Source organism: Podarcis pityusensis (genome assembly GCF_964106645.2).
Source record: "Podarcis pityusensis genome assembly, chromosome: 1".
Taxonomy (NCBI): Eukaryota; Metazoa; Chordata; class Lepidosauria; order Squamata; family Lacertidae; genus Podarcis; species Podarcis pityusensis.
In genome coordinates this window covers 65,700,839-65,717,055 of record NC_138028.1, presented here as the reverse complement: position 1 = coordinate 65,717,055, position 16,217 = coordinate 65,700,839, and the positions used below count along the sequence as shown (strand labels likewise).

At 38.3% G+C, this 16,217-nt stretch overlaps 1 protein-coding gene across 31 annotated transcripts in view; it reads left to right on the top strand.

The window, feature by feature from the left end:
- CCDC73 (coiled-coil domain containing 73) overlaps positions 1–16,217 on the top strand; it is a 63,689-nt gene that overhangs the window by 32,815 nt on the left and 14,657 nt on the right. For 27 of the 31 annotated variants that reach the window (XM_080982711.1, XM_080982685.1, XM_080982712.1 and 24 more), the window contains 5 exons: positions 4,915–4,953; positions 8,907–9,042; positions 11,402–11,481; positions 13,855–13,983; positions 14,465–14,524. In XM_080982711.1, the coding sequence (XP_080838837.1) occupies positions 4,915–4,953; positions 8,907–9,042; positions 11,402–11,481; positions 13,855–13,983; positions 14,465–14,524 (444 nt within the window). The remainder of the gene's footprint in view (positions 1–4,914; positions 4,954–8,906; positions 9,043–11,401; positions 11,482–13,854; positions 13,984–14,464; positions 14,525–16,217) is intronic. The other 4 variants (XM_080982696.1, XM_080982703.1, XM_080982714.1 and 1 more) reach the window with 2 other exon arrangements.

Below are 16,217 nucleotides of genomic sequence, written 5' to 3'. Positions count from 1 at the left end.
ATAAATAGGTACCGCTCCTGCTGGAAGGTAAACGGTATTTCCGTGCGCTGCTCTGGTTCACCAGAAGCGGCTTAGTCATGCTGGCCACATGACCTGGAAGCTGTATGCCGGCTCCCTCGGCCGATAAAGCGAGATGTGCGCCGCAACCCCAGAGTCGGTCACGACTGGACCTAATGGTTAGGGGGTCCTTAAAATGTTCACAGAACTTTCTTGAATGAACAGTTCTTGGAAGTCCCATAGCAATCTGTTGTCCCCCACCAAAAAAAAAAAAAAAACCCAAGAGAAAAATTGGACTTACCATGAAATTTTATTTTCCTTGGTAAAATGAGAGCAAACTACCCTGCTACAGTTCTGGGTGTGGGATAGGATCTTAGAATAGTTATCCCCTTGATGTTCATAGGAATTCCTGTGGACATCTTATTTTTCTTCTTCTTTGGGATTGACACAGCTATTCTTTCAGGTTGTTAACAATTATACTTCTGAAGTTCAGTGTTAGGCTTGTTTAGTTCTTCTGATGAAAATTCCAGCCTTGTCTGCAGTAGTAGTAGGAGCTTCATCCTAAAGTAAACATTTCACCCCTCACCAGCAAGAACAAAACTTCACAGCAAGACACTTAATTAATTTCCCCTAAACATTAACTCTGCAGTAATTTAATTAAAGATAATTGGGCTGCTCAAATGAAAATGATTAAGTTAGATTTGTTTTTTCTAAGTTGAATAAGTTTTATAAAATAAGATCGATTTAGAAAGGGAATCAAATAAAATATTAGACTAGACCAGACCAGGAAAATTAAATTTATTAAAGTATATTCTGAAATCATACAAAAAACATTCAAACTTCCTCCATGCTATTAAACACTCAGACATATCTAAATTTAAATGTAAATGTCAAGTTAAAGTTAAATGTAAATTTAACTGTTGACCATAGGGCATTTTCCCAACCCAAACTGTTCTTGCTGTTCTTCACGATCCCTGAATTACTCAAAAGTGCCTTTTCACTATGCAACAGTGGACATTTTGCTTGTCATTAATATTGTGCTGATTATACTAGTTTCTCATTAATTTTATAGATAGCTTGATTATGTTGATGCCGTTCCTTGTTTTTTTTAAATAATCTGGTTAATGCTGAGATTATTTTAAAAGCAATTCCTTCACATTGCTGACCTTCTGTGCAAAAGGCTGAAAGGATTTGTTATGTCCTGCTCAATTCATGACACAGCACAAGTGATATATAGTGTACTTCATGGTTGGCTGAACATGATACATGGACTGAAAGAGTAATAAATGCTCTCTTGCTTTTCTTAACTAAGATATAGTTGGGGGGGGGGAGAGAAACCATTCAGCAATGGAATCTGATTTAAATTCACCACAACAAAGGCATTCAGTAAGTCAGTTTTCAGCCAACTGGTATGTCAGATGCACTAACAGCAGTTCATGCAAACATTTTAATCATATGTACAACAAGCAGACCTGCACTCTAACACTGGAACTCACACGAGATAGCCATTTTCCTTCTTTGAAGAGGCAAATCATAGGTTGAAACCCGATGAAGAAGAGCTGGGTGTCAGGGGCTGGCGTGGTCTGGGATCGTTCCCTCAGGTCCAGCCCTCCGCACCAGACTGCCATTGGCCAATTGGCTGACATGGAGCAGGATTTCAAGCCGGGAGTGCGAGCCGAAGCTCATGTCCTGGCAAGGAGAGACCCCTACACACAGCCATGCATCGTCAGCCGGTGGGGGTGGGGGGAAAGCGCTGGCCGTCCCACAAAGCCACCGCACCCCTAAAAGGAGGTGAGCGGACTTCTGCTCATTGAGGAACAGTAGTCTCAGGTTAATTTGTTCTTCTGGTGGTACATTGCTCATATGAGTAGATTATTCTACTCATGAGCAATAATTTGTAGAAGTGAGCTCATTCAGGTTTAGCCTGCTTCTATGCTCTACTACACATTGGCAGCAAAGCACAGGATCAATATTTTTTCACCTTCGTCTGATGCTGGGAGTGGGACTTAGTCTCTCTACTGGCACAGTAGTGGTCATGCCCCAGCATTGTAGAGAAATATAGAGATTCTTTTAGGTGGGTAGCAATGAAAATGAAACAAGACTGGCATAATAAGGATAGCATTTTGTGCCACATTCTAAGGGGAACCAGGGTGACCTTGCTGCTTGCATGGGTGCAAGGTTGTACTGGCAAAATGGTACAAGAAACAGTATGTGAACAGATACTGAAGAAGGTGGTTTCCCTTCCAGTGAATGAGAACTTACTTGTTTCAGCACAAGCCCCTGCTTGTACCACAAGGGTTGATCAGTGCTTAGGACTGGGCTATAATAATCAATCTTACCTTAATCTTTGAGTTATACAATTGGAAATTTAGAAGCAGCCAGTTCTGCTCTGGCAAGAACTTCAGTGCATAGAAAAGTCATAGGATGATTGAATGCAACATTTATTATATGCTGATCCACGAACCTGGCACAAGACTGTAAGCTTTATTATATTCATGCAGACGTACAGGTGAAAAGGAAATGCAACAGGGGAATAGTGTGGCCTTTCAGAGCCACATTATATTATACATGTAGCAGCAGTGAGAAAAGTAATATGGCATAATACTGGGAGTTGATGCCATGATCAACATTCATCTCCAGTATTTTTTGCCTCGGTAGAGAATGGTACCAGTAAACTTCCCTCTGTAGCAAATAGCAGCTCAGGGCAGGAAGCAGTTTTCACTGGGACTGCAGTTCAGGAGGAAAGGATTAGACCCATTCCATGCATGCCATGATCTTACTCTAGGAAGCTGCAGAGTTTTAAAAATGATCAGCAAATGACCTGTTTATTGAGCATTCTACTTGCTTGTTTTCAGTGAGAGTAGATGATGCTATTATTTACCGTATTTTTTGTTCTATAAGACTCACTTTTTCCCTCCTAAAAAGTAAGGGGAAATGTGTGTGCGTCTTATGGAGTGAATGCAGGCCGTGCAGCTATCCCAGAAGCCAGAACAGCAATAGGGATTGCTGCTTTCACTGCGCAGCGATCCCTCTTGCTGTTCTGGCTTCTGAGATTCAGAATATTTTTTTTCTTGTTTTCCTCCTCCAAAAACTAGGTGCGTCTTGTGGTCTGGTGCGTCTTATAGAGCGAAAAATACGGTAATTCTGATTTGGTTGTGGAGAAGTTAGAGGAAGCTGTGTCAAAACAAGTATTATTCCAGAGCATTTTCCCATCACTTTCCTTACTGCAAAAAAGTCTGATCTTTTGGCAAAGAGGGTTTGTTGCACAAGACCTCCCCACCAATTATAATTGTGCAGCTTGAACTAGCCAGTAAGTGATTGCATCCCACGTGGAACTAGTGTTAGTGTGGAGGTGCACAGAGATCCAGCTTCCAGTGGTGCATTTTATCATTTGTGCCCAAGAAGGGTATTATAAACATAATGTGGGGAGAAGCTTTGAGGTGGAATAAATGGAATATGATCACTAGAGCCTCAGTGATAAGAAAAACTAAGCAAGCCATAAAAATAGAAAGAAAATAGTTGTAAGGAGAAAGATTGTTAAGAGAGCTGTTTTTTCTGAACACCTTTATAAACATGCTTGTAAACAGGCACAAAGTTGGACTCCTGAGATGAGTAAAATCAGTCAGGGAAACTTTACAAAAATTGAGAAATGATGCATTTCATTGTCGTCACAGCAGTATCCACTTTTTAATGATTTGCACAGACTCAAAAGAACTGTGCTTTCTCTCCTCTTCTCTCTCAATGAAGAAATAGATGTCATAGCATCCACTCCAGTAAGATATACATAGGCTGTGTATACACTATACTTTTAAAGCACATTTGAATCATATTCTTTCCCTCAAAGAATTCTGGGCACTGTAGTTTACCCCTCTCAGAGTTACAATTCCCACCAGCCCTTAACAAACTACATGGCCCAGAATTCTTTGAGGGGGAAGATGGATTTCCAAAATGCTTGAAATGTATAGGATTTATGCAGCCAGACTCAAAAGAACTGTGTTTTCCCCTCTCTGTCTAAAGGCAAAAATAGATGATATGTTAGGCATGTGTTTTTCCCTTGTGTAACTGTTGTGGTGTCTGTGCTTAAAAAATCAAGCAGCCTTGGAACGGGGTGGGGGTGGGGCACAGAAAATCCAAGCAGGATCAGGAATGTGGTAGAGGGGTGGGTTAACTCTTTGCTTCCATCATAGTTCTAACTATAATAATGCCCACCACTGCCATTTGCAATGGGAAGGAAAGCTGTCATTGATATCAGTTGGTGCTTTCCTCCCATTGTGAATAGTTGTGCAGGAAGTCCAGTTCTGATTAGTACCAGTCCATGATAGGGGCAAAGAGTTCAAGCTCCCCACCCACATACCAAGGTTCCATTATGGTTCAACCCACTGCCTCCTTCTTTTTAACAGCTATGTACCGTAACAGCTGCTTGGCAAATGTTATATCCGGTTTGGCTTTCCATGCTCATGAGCATACATGTAGGCAGCATGGTAGGTTGTTAGAGGCAATGGGGCATCCTATGTGCACACTGCTCACATCCACAGCCAGCTTTCCTTCTTAATTTAATTTATTTGTGCTCCAAGCACGGGTAGTCTGCACTAAGGAGAGGCAGAGAGGTGGATGGTAATGAGTACAGAGCCCCTTCTAATATACTAGTGTTGCGCCCATGCCCATAAGGAAGGTGGGAGGGGATCATGCCCTTGGTTCCCTCCACTTCCCTTTTTTTAACACCATAAATAAATAACCTGAGTATGTGTAAGCTGGCCGCCTATTAGCAATGTGGGTTTATTTTCAAGGCTTTTCATAATATATGCAGGCATTACATTTCTGTTATAAGTTTTACCACTTTTCCACTTCCTTGAAACTAGCAGAATTACAATTAATTGCTAATGCATTTTAAATCATTAATGGTTTTCATTATTACAGATTTCAAAATACTCTTTGCAAAAGAAGCTTAACGAAATGGTAAGAGCTACAATAGCTATAAAAATGTCAAAGGCTTGCATCCTAATTTTTTGCTTCTGTTCATGTAAGGATGGTTTCTCTCATTAAATGACCCCTTTCCATGAACGCAACCATCATTCTGTGAGTGGAAGACCCTTTTTCATGTAGCAAAATGTTAGGGTTCTTTGCATTTTATAGTTACAGGTTATAGAGGTGTTGGTATATATTCAAATATCCTTCTGAGTATTGCAGAGGTGCTTATCCAAACTTCCCTTAATCTTTGGATTTATTTATTTATTTGTTAACAAAATTGGACTTTATTTTGTGTAGCATTATTTTTCTAACTTTCCTTGCTAGTATAATAACTTAAGTGTTTGCGAGGAAAATTACATTTAAACTTTATGGTTTGGTTAGACTTACTTCTTTTCAGGCTAATATTTATAATTAAAATGGTATGAAAGAGGCAGTCAGTGTGTTACTCTTCTTCCAGTGTAACATAGAAGAATTAAGTGTGCCAGTTCAGTTTAGTCACTCTGCTGAACCACTTTTGAAATTAAAGAGAGCTGTTGAAACATTGCTAAGCTTGATTGACTAAAAGCTGTGAAAATTCTGCTGCTGCTCAACTGGAAAGAATAAAGATAATATTGTCAGACCATTATAAACTGTGATTTTAATTAAGAAGCTCAAAAACTAGAGTCCGGTTTAGCCTTAAGTACCATGACATTTGTACTGAAAGTCATCTTCAACGCTACAGTGATTTTACACAAAATATGGTGAAATTGAATAATGTGTCCTTTGACCTGGGAGATAAGGCTACAAGTTAAAGATCAAAGGCAACATAAAATGTGTTTTGTCCTATTTCACTTTTAAGTTAGGCTTCTTGTTTAAGAAGTATGTGTAATCTATTTTATCCATACAAATATTAAATTAATGATCATGCAAAATTATTGCAAATAATCTATTTATTCTGATAAACCATGTCCAGCCTTGTAAACTGTTCCTGTGCTTGCAAAAAAAATTGTTTGCATAAAATTTGTTGTACACATCCATATGCACAATTAAGAGGAAAGAGATAAACTATGTGACAAGTTATGGCATTTACTCATGCATAGAACTGCACCAGGAGAGGCTTATTAGCTTTCTACTTAACATGGCAGTCTAGAGTGTCTGCTTTTTGTGGATACTCAAGTTAGTCCACTGTCTGAAACAACAGGCTGGGTGGCTATGCAAGAGAGGTTTTACTTACCACTACACACCCCAGCCTCTCCTTTCTAATGGGATAGGCTCCTCTCTTAAGCAGAAGTCCTCAGTTCATGAACAAGTGCCCTAGCCTGCCATTACAAATGACTGAGACATCTACCTGCTCTCCAAACAAGTCTCCTCAGTGGTAATAAAGAAGCTACCATTAAAAAAATTCATATTCATGCCAGCGTTAGGGCTGAGTTTCCTTTCATATCCAGAATTTGGCTTTTGGTACATGGTGAGTTCAGTACATATTACAGCTTATCGCATAGTGAAGTGATTGCTTGGTTTCTCTGCTACTTAGGCAGATTGCTTTTTAACTCACAGTGAAGTAGGGGGATGTTATTGACCTCATCATCAGTTGAAAATAATGTGGAAAACAATAAGACAACTACTTGGTCACGCAACAAGCTGAAATGTGTATTAAACCTGCTGCATGGTTTTAGCCAGTCTCATTGTGAGAACTGAGGCTTCACAATAAAGTTAAAAGAGAAAAAGTAGTTTCAGAACTGAAGCCTTTATATTTTGGAAGTACCAAGATGGTTGGCATAAATTTTAACATCCAAATTAAATGAATGTAAGTTATTTTGCAGCCAATTAAATGTAGACCCTTTGAAAATAGTAAACTAGGAGCACACATAGCAGGACATAGCATAACTGGGTGCAGCATTTGCAGTTATACTTACTATGACATGAAATCACTGGGCAAGGCATTTTAGAGTACAGGAACTTCCAAGCAGAAGAACAAGAGATAAGCAGGGATAGTTGAGAGCCAATGCAATAATAGAACAATAAATGCAAGGAAATAGTTCTGAGGTCATTTTGACCAGAAGAGTGTTTGAATAATTAACCATTAGAAAGACCCAAACTTAGAAGTCATACTTGACCTTCTCAGGAACTAAAATTTATGAACTAGAATCTGTTCAGTGGCTTATGTTATGATAAATTAGCGTATAATATTGGTCTTGACAACTGAATCCACACATATATTCACTGTTAGTCTCTTAAACTTCTATCTTTAGTTGTATGCCCCCGCAAAGGAGTATGTCATTGAAATGGAATATAATCTGTTACTTACTAATTTTGAAAAAAAAAATGTGTCACCCTTCAATAAAACAATATAATAACACTATATATATGCTGCCCTGTGCTGCTTTGGAAGGAAGGGCAAAATATAAATGTAATACGAATAAAGCAGTACAAAACCAAACAGCAGAAGCAGCAGTTTTTTTAAAAAAACTTGCACAATTCAACAGATTGGATAAAACCATAGTTTATATTGGGTTACATGATATGCTAAAATGCCCTGGCAAGTACAACTTATGACTCCTAAATGTAATGTGTTTCTAATGTTGTACACTGCCTTGAGATCTTTTGAAAAAGGGTGGTATGTGTAGCAGGGAGAGAAATAGACAAGAGTCGCAGATGATGATTGCAGAGTTCTGGCAACTTGTGTGGTAAAAGGGGGTCCTAGCTGTTAGAGCTAGAATTGTGCTTTGACAGTTTGGTTACCTAACTTCAGGGGGCCATCAGTCTTGTCTGTTTACACCAGGGGTGGGGGCCCTTTTTCTGCCAAGGACTGCATTCCCTAGGGGTAATTTTTTGGGGTCGCTTACTAGCTGTGGTTGAAGCTGGAGTTTGCAGTGGGAAGGATTGGAGCCAGCAGTTGGTAGGACTGAAGCCAAAAGTGGGTAGAGCATCCCACTTTCCTCTTTGCGCCATCCCTTTCCTCTGTCCCCGCTTTTCTTCCTTTATCCTTTCCATATTACATCTGCCATCTTACTCTAGCAGAGCACAAAGCATGCTTCAGTAGAACGTTCCTGCTAGGCTTTACCATTGCTCTTTTTGAGTGTTACCCAATCCTCTCAGGAAGCTGCACACTGCAGCAGGGGAAGAATGAGAGTGGTGAGCAAACTACTTTTGGGATAAACTTACCTGTCATTGCCAATCTTGGTGTTAAAGAACTTGGTTAAACTTCCAAGGAATGCCTTTAGAAGGGGTAGCAAACTCACATATTGTGATCACATCCTGCCCCACTAGAGTTTCTTTATGGCAAGAGTGGAGAACATTTTTGGTCCATAGTGAAAAGCTTTATCACACCCTTCCCCTATGCCTCTGCACTCTGTGCCTGCATTTCTGTTTTAAAAAACAGCCAGGAGATGGGTGGTGTGTGGATCTCCCTGTATCACACATAGTTTGATCTTTGTTATAGGGGAGCAAGAGAAGTGCCATACAATTGCTTGGAGTTGTGGAAATAAAAATAATAACAAAATACATAATAATAAAAAAATTAATATCTATAGAAAGCTAAAAACAGATTAAAGCACATGTTGACACATTTTGCCTGGGCTTCAAGACTGAAAGCGCTGGCTCTGACCAGGAAAGCCTCTGCTGATTCTCTGTATCACTTGTTGCCTTATCCATACCATTAGCAATGATATTCCTGACAGTGGGAGTGGGGTGGAAATAGGGGAGGCACAGTTCTACAGTGGCTTCTGTCCTACCTTACAGGGATCTTTAATAACTGTGCTGGAAGATTATTGCCCTTCCACGTGGGATGTCAGCACAATTTCTATGTATGCTTATTTAGAAGTAAGCTCCACTGTGTTCAATGGGGCTTACCTCCCAATAAGTGTGTTTATCATTCCTGCATCGTCTAATTTATAAAGTTAAGACATCATTCCATATGAAAAGTTTGTCTTTAACTATTTTCTTTTCTTTCTTTAACGCAGGAGCAAAAGTTGCAATTACACGTGTTAGCAAAGGAGGACCATCAGAAGAGTCTGAACGAAGTTGAAAAATGCCATACAGTTATCACATGTCAGCTGAGAAAAATAAAAGATGCTCATGCGAGATTAGAGCAGAATGGTAAATAAATATGTGATGAACCTAAGACATGATCCAGCCCTTATGTGTGAAGGCTGAGAAATACAGCAAAACCCATGGGAGCAGGGGAGAATGACAGCTTACCCCTTATTGGTGGTCTTCCACAAATATTTGAGGATGAGAAGGAAGTGACTAGATGGACAGAAATGTAGTGGCACACTCACAGCCAGCAACTGGATACAAGTACAGTGGTACCTCGGGTTACATACGCTTCAGGTTACGGACTCCGCTAACCCAGAAATATTACCTCGGGTTAAGAGCTTTGCTTCAGGATGAGAACAGAAATTGTGCTCTGGCGGCGCAGCAGCAGCAGGAGGCCCCATTAGCTAAAGTGGTTCTTCAGGTTAAGAACAGTTTCAGGTTAACCTGAGGTACCACTGTACAAGATCGAGGGAGGCAGGGAGCAGGACATTTAATCAGTTCATATTTGCTCCTCCCCAAGTCCTGAGATGTGGCATATTAATACATTATTATTATTATTATTATTATTATTATTATTATACTCTATTTACAGCAAAAAACAAAACATAATGTCACTATCAATACAAAAAATTATAAATACAAGATAAAATTAACCAACCAGCCTTGACTAATACCTATGTTGTTCATAAATTGTGTCTAATAGTACATGCTGTTGTACATCTTCCTTATATAGATAGTGTCAGGTGGTTTAGTTGGTAGCCACACCAACTGTAGCTTGATGACAGGGTGACAGATGACCCAGACAAGCTGTTTAACAGAGGTAGGGGGGTGCTTCACAAACTGCTCTGTTAAGTGCCACCCCCCCCACCCCACAGCTGCGTCAAGGTTTAACAAGGTAGCAGGGCAGTACTTCAGAAAGCCACTTTCTATAGCACCTGGTTAGCTATGAGGGGGGAGAGGGGGTTTTGGGTTGACTGATAGGGTTGGCCAGATGTAACAGAAGGAGGAGTTGGCCTGGTGTAGGGGGAAAGGAGTGTTGGAGATATTTGTAAAGGGTTCGCTCTAACCGGGGAGATTACTACTTAACCAATCAGACATTAAAGCACTCCTTCCCATCACAAGTACACAGTTAAAAAACACTGTCATCATCTGTAAACCACTCAAAATCATTTTTACTCAGAATAATTAAATTAAATTAAACATTAATTTAATTTCAGAGGGTCTGCTCTGAGTAAAATATAGCTGAATACCACCACCCTATGTATTACATATTCTTAAAATTCTATTCTTAAAAATCGATTATCTTTTCAAAACAAAGATGTATGAGATTTTAATATATTTTCAATATTTTAAGATAATTTCAGTATATGTGCAAAGTAAATGCCTAAAAATGTTAAATATATTATGATTATATATTAAAATATTCAATATATATTAGCTGGTTCTGTTCAACAAGAAAATAATGTATTTCTTGTACTAACTTTTACTGCAGAAGAAATTCATATGATACTGCAGCAACATTGGTAATCACCATGTATATTCTGAGCATGAAACTACTGTCTCTTGAAAAGTCCTATGGAAGGTCATGTATTGAACAAGAAATGTCTTTCACTTTCCAAACTACTGATATTAATTTCTTTTTGCTTAATCACATGTAAAAACTTGCTAGATTTATTCTTTTATTCCCCTTCCTTCCCTCCCCCTCCCCTTCTTCATAAAAAGGGATTACCCGCTCTGGGATCCCACAGCTAATTCTCCCCTGGTCTCTTTGCTGGCCCAAATAGGACTAATTTAGCCAGATAGCCCTGGTGATCATCTAATGTTTATTGGACGGATTTCCCCCCTAAATTGATTTTTGAATTCTGAGTTTATTGTCATTCACATTTTATACTGTATTTCATGCTGTTTTTTGTTGCATCAATTAAGTGTTTTAAATTTGTTGTTAGCTGCCCTGAGCCCGGTTTTCTGAACTGGGAAGGGCGGGGTATAAATAAAATATTATTATTAGTATTATTATTATTATGGTTTTAGGTTTTAGGTTTTATTTCAGTATGCACCAATTTTACGCTTCATAAATATTTTACAAATATATGGCAAGTGGGTGTCAAAACCTGATTTCTAAAAAAAAACCTCCACCTATCTCCAATTTAAGAAGTGAAATATATGAACTCTATAGGACAAAAGTGGAATATAAAAGACACATGGAAATAATATATGAAACTGAGTAATCACACATACAGCTGATTACTCCTATTTTCCAGAGGGATTGTCAACATCTGCCTCTGGACATAATTTCCCCACAAGAAAACAAACACATACAGATTCTGTAGGTTACATTTATTCTGTAGAAAATTCAGACATAAAAGTATTTTAATATTAGTTCTTTACTTTTTTTATCTTATCCAAACCCATTCATAAGTTGTGGAAGCAATTCAACTCAATAAGAAATTGAGAGCAGTGAACGCAAGACAAAAGTCTGAGATAGATAACCTAAAAGAGGTAGGTGTATTGTATTGTATTTTATTTATTTAATTATATATCTATCCCACCTCTTCTCAAAGTGGTTGGCAAAAAGCTAAAAATGAAGGAAATATGAAAAGGCCACAACTTATCCAGTTAAATGTGTATGAAATATAGAAATATAAAATTACCATATATCTGCTTAATCCTGCTTAAGAGCAGCCTAAACATGAAAGTTTTACAACACTTTCAGAAGGCATGCAGACTTAGGTTTTAACAGACCCTAGGGGAGGTGTGTTCTAAAACGGAGGAGTGGTCACCAAAAATATCTCCCTCTGTATCCTTGCTGTTTGAACTTTGTGATTATAATCAAGAACGGATGCTCAGCTCGTCTTAAAAGTCGCAGTGGATTTTATGTGAGAGATTAGTCTCACAGGTCTGTTAGGCCTGAGCCAGCAAGAGATTTGGAAGTCAAAGCCAGCAAGTAGAATTGTGTCTTGAAAGTAACGGAAAGGCTCTGCAATTGTTTTATAGGCCCTTGGCAATATACTTGTGAGAGTAGGTGGGCTACACCAACTAGTATTTGTAAACAGACAGTGTAATGTATTAAGGGTGAATTGATATGACAGTGAATGATTGCATGGGCTTTTCCATGGATCCCATTAGCATCCAGTTTTTATGTATACATACATACTTGTTCAGATTGTGGGCAGTTCAGGCTGTAGTCATAAGTCTTCAGAAACCAAAGAACCCATATGCAAGTGGATACCTGGAGCTGGTGTGGTGAAAAATTTGTAAAGAAACTGCCCTCTTCCCATCTCTCCTGGGGATGCAGCAGTATTTCTGCAATGTCACTCCTTATCCCACTTCAAACTGCTAGGTACATTATATTCCTCTACTAGAGTTATGCAACAAACTAGCCCAGACAACAGCTTGAGCAACACCCAACTTTATGCAAACAGACGTCTCCTTTGTTTCCTCTCCCATGCATCCACCTGTGCTTCCCGAATCTGCTCCAGAGGGTCCCAGGGTTCTGCCAACTGCTTCTGTTCTGCTGGCGGAGGGGCACTGTTGGAACTCTCTGTGAACAGATTGCCCTCTGCCAGAACCATAGCAGCTGAGCAACCTCTCTAAGCTCTTTAGAACCCTTCCCCATCATCAACAGGCAAATAGATGCCAATACAAAAAAGAAACAGAATTTCCACAATAATTTGAGTGTTTGTTTTCCATACCGACAGGTTTTTGGGGAGGGGAGGAGTGAGAATGAGATCAGTGTTTATGACAATAGTTTAGCATTCTTTTTTTTTTTTTTTTTTTTGCATTTTAATAAGGTGTACAGCTTCTCATTGGCATATTGTGCCTTTTAAAATCCTTTCAAAAATTAGCTGCATTTTATTAATTTTATTAAATTGGTAGCTTGGGTATTTGGGTAGCTTGGCATTCATAAAATTCAGCAGCTCAGATAATAACCATTTCTACTTTCCACTGTTATATGATTTTGTCCAGAACAGTTAAACTATTGGATTGTGATAAGGGGAAATTCCACTTTTATGAAGAAAAGTTAAACAGACCAAACTTAGTTGCTGCTAGATAAAACTATTGCCATTCTGAATGCTTGGTTCAGTGCTGTGGCATCATGAAGAATTCTTGATATTATCTACAAACAGCATTCATAACCTTTGCTATTTGTCTGAGTAAACGTCAGAGCACTCAAGGAGAGAGAGATACTGAACAGGCTACCCCATACAAAAGAGGGAGGGGTGGGGGAAAGATGCAATATTTATGACTCCAGAGACTATACATTGTAATTTAATAAGATCAAAGCCTGTACTGTTTATTTGCTGTACTAGTTGCTTTAAACAAGCTAAGAAGGGCAGCAGACAGAATTGTGAAATAAATATAGTTGCAAAATATTAACATTTTAAAGGTAAACACAGGTCAAATATATTAAATTAATGTATTCTTAACTCTTCTGGGATGAAGCAGTGAGAGTACTTAGAATAATTAGTGATCTTCGTTTCTCCTTCTGTCAGTTGTTTAGAGTAGCAGCTCTTGTGGACTTTCTGGTATCATTGCAACACACAGTATCAGCCACAAACTAATGCAGTGTTCATTTATTTCTAGTTATAAAAAGGGCAACAGTGAAGCATTAAAACACCTATTTTTGTGAAAGCAGTGTAAATCTAAAATGTAAAATACATATGGGTAACCACACAAGGGACCTGTAACTGTGAAACATCATTTCAAAGATAAGCTGTCACTGTCAATTTTATTTATATTTAATGCCATTAATATTCTTGTCTCTGTATTTTGCTTAGAAGGGCATTAGTTGAAGGCGGAAAGATGTTTTGTCTTGCTTGGCATTGCAGAAATAATCTTGGGTGAACTATTTATGGTTGTTTCCTTATTAAGGAGCTAAAGAAAGTTACAGCAGACTTGATAAGGTCCAATGTCACTTGTCAGCACAGAGTGGGAGATGAAAATCTCAATCTTACAGCAAAGGAATGGGAGTTGAAAGAGCTACAGCAAAAATATTCAATGGTATTTGATAATTATTTTTTGCCAGTTAAGATTTCATGTTATTAATTTATAAAAATAGATCTATACTGATATTTTAATAGGTGTTTTCAGTGTGGTAGCACTGTTTTAAATTCTATAGTACTAGACAACTATAGTAAATATGCAGTGCAGTGCACTGCTAGGTAGTTTAATTTAATAGTTCCTATACTATATATAGTATAGTGTATAGTATAATGGTCATGCTGGATGTTAAAATCCTTTTATATTTTTCTGTGTAAAATCTGTTATAATACTGTTGAATGGTAAATATGGCTATATAATATTGTTAGGGTGCAATCCATTTGCACTTTGCATCCTCCCGTTACCTCCTACACTCACTGCTCTGTATACAGGAGTTTCATGTTATCTGACCCCTCTTTTCTGCACTCTCACTCTCTCATGGGGTACTGTGCTTGCAGCACAAACCATAAGGGGCCAATGACATGGTTTATTTCATTTATAGGAGAGAGAATTTAATATAAGACTCACTGAAGAAAATGCACAACTTAAGGAAGAAAAGCAGGTAATTTATATATTAATAATAATAATAAAAAATAATAAATTTTATTTATATCCCGCCCTCCCCAGCCGAAGCCGGGCTCAGGGCGGCTAACAACAATAAAACAGTATAAAAGTACAGCATAAACAACACTCTAAAATCAATCATTATAAAATTAATTAATTAAGAATATATTATATATCAATGACATTTATTAAGAACATGTGCAATTAAAATTACAGCTTTGTATAGTAAACTTTGTAGTTTACTGAGATATGTATACTTTTAGGCCTTTTTTATTTGCTGTCTTAATGATGTGGTTGAACAGTTCCTTTTGTACCATAGCCAGTATGAAGCTGCAAGATGTTAAGTAACTGATGGCAGTCATTAAGCCATGGCAGTCATTAAGCCATGTTGTCAAAGGATGAATCCATATAAAGTTAAAATAAGAGTGCTTAGAGTCCTATGGCCTGGGGGGAAATGTACGACCATTGTTGATAAGGCCTTCCCTGGTTACTCAGATAGACAGTTGAATCAGGACTGACCCACACATGAGACAAGGTGAGGCGACCACTTCAGGTGGCAGGATCCACAGGGACAGCAGATCCTGTCTCCAAAGAATGCATGCTGTGAAACAGCTGCAGCACACTCCTTGGAGGTTGTATCTGCCATGTTGGAAGTTCCCCCTTGCCACCTCTACAGCGACCTCTAGGTGAATAGGAGGCACAGCTGGTCTCCTCCCATTCTCCCCTTGTTCCTGATGTAGGTATTCACTCACTCATTCTTCCCTGGTGGTTGCGGTGGTGCCATTTTGTGGCTTGCCTCAGGTACCAAAATGTCTTCGGCTGGCTCTGAGTTGAATCCAAACATTTCTATTCAGAAGTAAGCCCCATTAAGTTCAGCGAGACATACTCTCAGGTAAGTGTATGCAAGATTGCAGCCTTATAGTCAAAGGATGCTCCTTGACTTCATCATCACAACTGAAACTTTAGATTCTAGCAGTGGGTTGGGAGCGCTTTACTACCAAAATTTCAACTCCCAGCTCCCAAAGACATATGCATGAGATTGTAGCCTTAAATTGTGGATGTTGTGCTTTACCTAATCTGCTAATGCATTTTAAGAAAACTAAGAAAATATTTTATTGCTATAGAAATGGTAAACAAACACTCCACAAATACTTTATAATAGTAAGCCTACTCAAAGACAAGCTAAATTAATATTTATTTATTTATTTATTTATTTATTTATTTGGACAAGGTATTCAATCTGTAAAACATTTGTGTGAGTTTTACTACTGGCATTATAGATGTTTGATTCCAGTGTATTTTGAATTGAGAATCTCAATTATATAATTACTTTAAATCATATACGGTGAGTTTGGTGATCTAATACTTGTTTTCACAATGCATGATACAAATTTGCATGACTTGGAGCATCTCTAGTATTGAAACCTGAAGACCCAAGAAACATATTAATTTGATGTGAAATAATACATCCTGAATTGGTAATGCTGTTTAGGTTTACCAATAGAACTTTACTGACATGACTGTTAAATTATGAACCTGTAATTAGTTATCTTTATATAAATTTTTCCCCTCCCCCCAATATTGTGCATGTTGCTTAGAAGCTCAGAATGGTCTAGTCATGGGAGCAATAAAACGCTGAATTTCAGCTGCAGCAGTTTGAAACTTCAAGTTGTATGAGATTAACCACTACT